This window comes from Prunus dulcis, chromosome 3 (assembly GCF_902201215.1).
Source record: "Prunus dulcis chromosome 3, ALMONDv2, whole genome shotgun sequence".
NCBI classification, from domain to species: Eukaryota; Viridiplantae; Streptophyta; class Magnoliopsida; order Rosales; family Rosaceae; genus Prunus; species Prunus dulcis.
In genome coordinates, this window is record NC_047652.1 from 8,581,028 (window position 1) to 8,589,792 (window position 8,765).

The 8,765-nt window shown below is 39.0% G+C and overlaps 1 protein-coding gene across 1 annotated transcript; it reads right to left on the reverse strand.

Annotated features, from left to right (window-relative positions):
* Positions 1-7,199: 7,199 nt before the first annotated feature.
* Positions 7,200-8,635, reverse strand: LOC117621680. The gene is made up of 2 exons (XM_034352239.1): positions 7,832-8,635; positions 7,200-7,256 (listed from the first exon to the last, which is right to left on the reverse strand). The coding sequence occupies exons 1-2, from the start codon at positions 8,633-8,635 to the stop codon at positions 7,200-7,202; spliced, it is 861 nt and encodes a 286-aa protein (XP_034208130.1).
* Between the last annotated feature and the right edge of the window lie 130 nt (positions 8,636-8,765).

Here is an 8,765-nt window from a genome sequence, read left to right on the forward strand (position 1 = left end):
TTTTTGGGCAGATGCAACTTCTAGACGGGCGTATGGGTTTTATGGAGATGTTGTTGTATTTGATACCACATTCAACACGAATCGATACGACTTGACATTTGCACCAATGTTGGGAGTTAATAACCATGGTCAGACAATTGTCTTAGCATGCGCATTTTTGAGCAAGGAAACGACTGAGTCGTTTGTTTGGATGTTTGAGGAGTTTAAGAAAGCCATGCCAGGTGGGGAACCTAAAGCGATCATTACAGATCAAGATGCGGCAATGGCCATAGCGATTTCAATAGCCTTCCCGACTACATTTCATCGACTTTGCATATGGCACATCACATCAAAGTTCTCTGTTAAGTTACCACATGACGCTTATAATGAGTATTGGCGTGAATTTCAGAAAGCCATATGGGATACTGACAATAAGGATGAGTTTGATGCAAAATGGAATATTGTGGTTACAAAGGCTGGTTTGACTGACCATCCATGGCTAAGTTCAATGTTTGATTTAAGGGAATCTTGGGTTCCAACCTACGCACGACAATTTTTTGCCGCTGGAATGTCAAGCAGCCAAAGAGCGGAAGGTTCTCATGGTTTTTTCAAGCAATACATATCAAGGAGAAATTCGTTGATGGATTTCATAATACGATTTGAGAGGGCACTTTCTCATCAACGTGAAAAAGAGTTAGTTGCTGATCACGTAGATGCATTTGAAGTGGCTCAATGTATTCTACCGATGCCAATGAACAAACAAATGGCTACCTTGTACACAAGGACAATGTTTCAAAAGTTTGAGCAAGAACTAATACAAAGTACAGCATGTTTCCTAGAGCTCAAAACAGAGGATGCTTCTAAAGTTGTCTTTAACGTGAGCGAAAGGAAAAATTGGGAAACAAGAGTGGCAGAAGTCGTATATGTCAAAGATTCTGACCACACATCGTGTAGCTGCAAAAGATTTGAATTTGTTGGAATTATTTGCAAGCACATCCTAGCATTGTTCAGAAGGGACCAGATTGAATATATGCCCGATAAATATATTTTGAAGAGGTGGAAGAAAACTGTGAAATCTGGATTGGTGTCAGATGCAAATGGCAACGAAATTAAAGACTCTGCAGATCCTGGTCTTTTAATAAAGCGGAGTACAATGTCTCGACTTGCTTCAGATGTGGTTGAGGATGCATTAATGAGTGAAGAAGGATGTGAGCTACTGTCAGAGACTCTAAAAAGTTTGCAGGTGAAGTTGAAGTTGTTGAAGGATGGACCAAGTAATAACGAAGTTGGAGGGTCCAGCTCTCAAACACAATATATGAAAGACCCTAAGAGAGTGAGGTGCAAAGGAAGGTCGAAAGGAGTAACAGGAGCAAAGGAAAAGGCAATGAAGCGAGGGATTAGACACTGTCGGGAGTGTGGACACATTGGTCATGATAGAAGACAATGCCCAAGAAATTTGAACACACCGTAAGATGCTAACACTATTTATAATAACACCTAAAATTTGAATAGGTAAATTTTTTATGTGCTTGTGTTTGATGTTTATGAAGGACATCACCGTCGAACAATGACGAATCAACTCCAATAGATCGTAGTGACCCATTATTCGACGAATTTGACAGGATGCACGGACCAACTGAATGATTTATGTTTCTATTAGACGAAATCTGGTTGTTATGAAGATTAATGATCAGGTGAAGTTTTCTAGATTCAGTTTTTATTATTATTATTTTTTTGTTCATGTCCACCGATGAGCTCTTACTATGTCCACTGGTAATTGAAATGAAAATTTGCTTGGTTTCATTCTTGCATGAAATTTGGACACATGTTAATTTTACGTCTTCTCCCTATTTAGAAATTTTCATAGACATTTGATAAAGTATCAAATTTTGAGTTATGTGAAGAAGCAATGACTTTTACCATGTAAAATGGGTAGTTTATGGTGAATTATGTTTTAACAGAGATTCATTGATTATATCACAGGCTAATGCAGCATTTCCAGCAGCCAGCTGTTTTTTCCATTACCAGTAATGATTTCCAGCAGTACCCACTTTTTTCGAATGTTATGTTCTAGTGTTTTACTGGTTATTAAGATCTGAGCTCGACTGGTTATTAGGGGCACGATTTTGTAAACATTTGTAACTGAATGATACTTGAAGTGACAGGACCCGACCCAATTTCCACTTTGGAATTCGAGCCAAGTCCTGTGCGTGTCCGACACCTGGCAAATGTCGGGCAAAAATGACCTTTTTACCCTTCTTACTTCAATTTATCTTTAAAATTCCCTTAGACTTCTGCCGAAAATTCGGCAGAGTCTCTCCTGTATTTTGACCAATCCCAAAATTTTCACTTGTTAAATATTCAACAAATCCACACCAACAGCCAGAATAGGATAAACCAATATTTGCCAGTTTCAGTTTTTCCACTAAAGCTCGATATCAGAGCAATTTTCCAAAGTTCACAGGCTTTCAAGGATTTTTCTACAAACCCTACCTGACTTTGAAGCGCGGAGGCTAAGAGTGGCCCGGTGGTGGATCCTGTGCACTTCTACGACCTGGGGGCGAAAAACAAGTTTTTAAACTGTGAGTGGACAAAAAGTGAAATTCTTAAAAACAATCGAGAATATAATACCCCCGTTTTGAAATAACTAGGGATATATATTTATATATCGAAAATTTAACTATATCTCAATATAAAAGATTCTATAAGCATGAATCAGTATGCTGATGAATAAACTTACAAAATCGATCAAATATACAAAGATATCCACTGCCTGGAGGAATCAAGAACTGGTATAACAGAATAAAGATATAGAGATATAACTGTGCGAATACTAAAAAGCCGATATAAAATCGCTGAAAGTCATCCTTGAATAAAAGAAAACTCAAAATCCTCTGAAAATACCACCTATTTGTACCCCTGTCATATCCGTCAATTCCCTGGCAGGTCTCGGGCGCCACGCAGTCTACCCGAGCCGCAAACTGGCGAAATCAGGGGACTATGATCAACCTGTCCTGTCGGCAGATTCCTCGATGACACCAAGTCAGCTCGAGTCGCTCTGGCAGGATGCAGGGGACCGTAGTCAGCCTGATCCGCAATCCTGGCAGGTCTCGGGGACACAGAGTCAGCCGAGCCGCAATCCTGGCCGGTCTCGGGACACCAAGTCTGCCGAGCCGCAAATCCTGGCACTCACGGTCCGAGCGTCCCCGAAACTCGTGAGGCAAGTCGAGTGCACTGACTGAACTATAATCAGACTGGATGTCCGTAGACATCGGTCCGACTCTGGTTAATCACCATAAAGAAACGGGTACATGGTGGTCTAATTAAAAATCTGGTAACTTTCTGAAATCTGATAAATTGACTGTAGTCTCGATGCTGTTGCTATTATGTTATATAAAACTCAAGGTATGCTACTAAATATAACTTTCATCATATATGTAACTCGAAATATTTAACAGTATAAAACATGCTCAAAGATTTGCAAAATACTTATTCAAGATCAAATAATAAAATTCGCTTATAATCACTTATTTATAAAAGCTTATCTATATAAAATTGAGATAAAATCCTTGTATAAAGTCACTTATAAAACCTTATTTATGGAAACTTCTATATAACTCATTTATATAAAATAATCCATGAAAGAAAGTCCACTCACAGATGGTCCGAGCTAATTTGGCCCTTTGAAGGTTCCTCCTGCTGATCGGCTGGACCTCTGATGCCTTACTCGATCAATTTGGTGGAGAAACGAAGGAGAATTTCGAGCTGGAAGTTCGGGTAGCTTCAAACGAACCTCCGTCGGAAAACACGATTTTTCGGCCAGCTCAGGGCGGCCCCGGGGGGGAGATTGGTCAGGTTGTGACGGCGACACGGAGGCGGACCCGTAGGTACCCACGGCGGAGATCGGCTCGGCCTATGGTGGCCGGGCCGCCGCCTGGAAGTTGAACGGGCGCACTACCCAGTTCGCGCGGAAGGAGAGAGAGGAAGAGAGAGAAAGTGACGGGGGAGAGAGAGAGAGGGGTATAAAAATCTGACTTTTTGACCAAATTACCATTTTGCCCTTCGCGGTTTTTAGACCATAACTTCTTCGTTACGGCTCCGATTCGGGTCTACTCCGTGTCTACGAACTCATTTCGCCGCGCTCTACGCAATGGCATAAGCGAAATTCCCAAATTCTTTCTCGATTAAAAAGTCAAATTTTCCCCCATTAAAAAATGCGAGGGCAATTTGGTCATTTTTGCTAAAAGATATTTTCCTTACTTTTTGGATATTTTGTTTTGGGTTCTTACATGAAGCACTTTGTTGGAACAGAGCGATTAGAAAGCAGCGTGTAAAAAAGTACATTGCAACTAATCACATTTCGAACGGTTGGAGAATATTAAAGGGTACACTAACTTTTGAACTACTCATAATTCCACACACAAAAGAAAATTTGATTGCAAAACATATTATGTGCTCCCTCTTAGCAATACCACGATCTCCCCAACCAACTGAACAACGGTAGCCACAATCACTGGGTCGTATTGGTCAGCTTCTTCTTAGCAGGTCTCACATGCTTATGGTCACTCATGTCCCTAGTGATATAGACGAAATAAATATTCAGCAATATTTGGAATTTTATTATATATAAATAAACCATAAACCATTCACTAAACAATGTATAGCACATGTTATGTTACTTATGACTCACGTGTCAGTTTTTTTTGAGAAAAAGTACGCCAGCTCTTTAATGTGAATGGACATGATAATGAGGCTTTACTGATTCCCAACTTGCTGTGATATTGACTGCTTATTGAATAATATTTCGATATTTGCAAAATATAATGTTAGACAGAAGGAACACATGATGACTTGCAATACATAGTCCCAATAATTATATATGAAGCAAATGAAACTGATATTTGTGTTATTTTAAATTAGATAATGACATTAAGGGAATATACTTCTAATTTGTGCAATACCACGATCACCCTCAACCAACTGAACAGCGGTAGCCGCAATCACTTAGTCGTATCGGTCGGCTTCTTCCGAGCAGCTTTGACGTGCTTATGCTCATTCATGTCACCACCATCGTCTAGTATCTCTCTCACAGCATCAGGGGACACATAGTCCCAATTATAACTTGTATGAGTAGTTGCCGCAAATGCTCGGAATTTGTCGAATCCTTCGTTGAATGCCAACTCCAGTTCACTATGGTGCTCTTCGCATCGCATATGGTTCATCAAACAACCTTTAATTTCATCATTCATTACTGTATCCAACTCCTCAGCTTTCAGCTTCCTTTTATGACTCAGCTTCAAGTACTTGTTCTTTTGGGAGAACGCTTTGTTCACTCTAATGTTAAGATCAGCCAAAATGGCCTCGTCTTCAACACATTTCTCGTGCCATGAATTGATCAGTCTGGAATTATAATCCAGCTTGCCACTGACTGCATGTATTGCCTCTAATGGATCATCGGAGTCCCCCTCACTCCCAAATGATGTTGAAAAAAGAAGGGGTCGGTGAGTACAATGTGGAAATAGAACCTGCGACTCCAATTTGTCATCTTCGATTGTGTTGTTGGCGCCTGAAGAGGTTGACATGCTTGAATAATCCTCTTTGTTTTGGGAGGATGAGGATTGCATATGCAATTTCGTTTGAGAAAGGGAACATAGGTTTATAGACCAACATACCAAAGCTTGTGTGTAGTCAACATATGTACTTTTTTTCAATTTTTAAAAAAAGAGGTGTCAGGTTTTGCTTTTCAAGCATGTCAACCTCACACTCTCCTTACACCACTGATAGTGGTTGAAAGAAACTCAATGGAAGTGACATCTAGTTAGTGAACTCAACCAAACTAGTTAGGATTAAACTTAGATTGTATCAGACCAAAAATTAATTTATACATTGTCAACCAAATATTTTTTGGCGGGAACCCTTTTATTGGTATTACTATCACCCCTTTCATAGAAATTCTCCTTCCACACAAAACTCACTCCTCCACCGAATCTGTCTCCATCTACTGAAACTCTCTCCTCCATAGAAACTCATTCCCCCCATAGAATGGATTTACTAACCAAGTTTGATGTGAGCATAATAAACACCCCTCCAAACAAAGACCGCCTTCGAAACGCAAGTGAGTCACCAGACAAGCAATGTCACATTCCTAGACAGAATGACCATTTTGTTGGAAGTTTTGAGTCTGAAAGAGTTCTTGCTTTTTGGAAGGAGAGGCATCTTCAACTTGGTGATGAAATCCAAAGGGCAAGGGCACGTTTGGAATTTGTTGAAGGCCAAATTGAAGATGACAAAAGGCAGGCCAATCTGGATAGGGCGAAGTTGCAGCGCATGAAGCGTAGACACAAACGACTTCGGAGTGTAGCTGTTCAAAAATACAAGAACTCATCTAATGCAGTGGAGTCAAAGAAGCGTGTGATGCAAGCTGGATTCGACTACTTCCGATCCTATGCAAAACTCGTCGTACCCGGGTTTGATTGGTCATCTATTACCGTTTTCGACGTTAACAAATATACTCAGCAAGGGAAGTAACCATTTTGGTTCTCGTGTTTGAGCAGAGGCAAATCAGTGGAATTGGAATTTTCGTTAAACTCTGCTTCAAACCTATTTTGATGCTTACTACTATGGAAGATTTCAACCTTAATATTTTGATGTCTTTAATTACGATAACACAAGATGCAAAGAGCCCATCTACTTCAGTCATATGTTGCTGCCATGTCCATTTTTTTTTTTATCACGTATCAGATTTGGACATGGTTGCATCATATGCAATGTTGCCTTTATTTATTATATGTTAGGACAAGGTTTATGGAAAAGCATTTGTGAGTGCGTTTGTGACAAGGTTATGGAATTATTATGTACCATTTATATATTGTTTTTTGTACTGGTTCATCTCCTACTATTTCTTTCTTTCTTTATATTATATGTTTGTGGAATCCCTCTCAAAGTTAACATATATTGTGAAAAAAATGCAGACTGAATATATAATCACTCATATAGACTAGGACAAATATTCACTAATATTTTAAAATTGCTTCACTTGTGTGAGGTTTTTCAGAAAAAGTATGGCATTATTTTATGTGATTGGACATGATAGAAAATATATTACTGATTCCCAATGCGGCGTCATATGGACAACTTATTGAATACCTCTGACGTGTTCAAAACTCTAGGTGCAGTTGCATGTGGGCAATTTATTGAATACCTCTGACGTGGTCAAAGCTCTAGTCGTAGTTGCAATCAGTGGCGGATCCAGGATATTTCCTTCCAGGGGTCAATGTCTAAAGGTGAAAAAAATTTATACAAAATATACTCATAAAAATGAAACGATAATATTAGAATTCATAATTCATAGAAAAAAACCACATTACAATTGTCCACGACGAGTTTTCATATTCTGAAAACGTAGCATTATAGTTTCATTATCAATACAAGCAAACACATCTTTCTCAATATAAACAAGTAAACTATCACTCAACCATTGATCTCCCATTCAGTTGCGAAGTGGACCTTTCACAATATTCATAGCAGAAAATGCTCTCTCCACAGAAGCAATTGCAACCGGTAAAGTTAAGGCTAATCTGATAAGCAAATAAACATAATTATATGTTCTATGCAACCCTTTCTCCACCATTTTTCTTGCAAGGCTACCAATCCCTTTCAATTGAGAAAAATCAGTCATCGTACGCATATGAGTAATATAAATCTCAAGTTGATCTTCAAGTGCCAAGAGATCTCAGGAATTAAAATCTTGAGGATAAAATTCAGCAAAACGAAGTAGCTTTTGTTTGTCAAAAGCTATGAATGAATCATCTGGACTCAAACATGTCAAACAAAGAAGTAACTCAGTATTTACCTCACTAAAGCGACGATTTAATTCCGCAAGTTGCCACTCAATGATTTGAATAAAGATGTCCACACGATAATGATGGAGGTGTGTTATTATAGGAGCTCTCCGATGTGATCTCCATTGAGCTACATATGCATCATCCATGTTTGGAACCAAGATATCATGTTTGGCACAAAAGGAAGATACTTGATCAAGCAAGGCTTCAAATGCATTCTCTCTCATGTGTTGTAGTTGGTCCTTGCAAACTTTGACTAAAGTCATTGCATTCTCAATATCTTGGTCTTTCCTCTGTAATGCTTGTGACAAGTCATTTGTGGCTCCCAATATAGATCTCATGAAAAATAGGTGAAATACAAACTCAAAAGATTGTATTTCTCTCAATGACCTATTTGCTTCACCTAGATTATCAGTGGAGCCATCCTCAATAATAAATTTGAGCACTTTCACCACAGATTTAAACATGGAAATGATACTAAGTAATGTACCATAATGTGAGTTCCAACGTGTATCACCGGGACGCTTGAGACAAGTTTCTTGATTTAAGCCTCGCCCTGTTGGAAAAGTATCTTTTTCTAGAGCTTCCGTAACATCCTTTTGTAGTTGATCTCTAAGAATGTCACGACGCTTGCACGATGCTCCAACAATATTAACCAAGCTATTGCAAGATGTGAAGAAAGTGGCAATATCAGCATTTCCCTTTGCCACGGCCACAAGAGCTAATTGAAGTTGATGTGCAAAACAATGAATATAATAGGCACAAGGATTTTCTCTCAAAATCTGTGTTTTAAGACCATTGAACTCACCCTTCATATTACTAGCTCCATCATATCCTTGTCCTCTTAGCATGGAAATGCTCAATTCCTCTCTTGCAAACAATATGTCAATAGCCTCCTTGAGTGAGTTTGATGTAGTATCCCTAACATGTTGAATGCCCACAAAC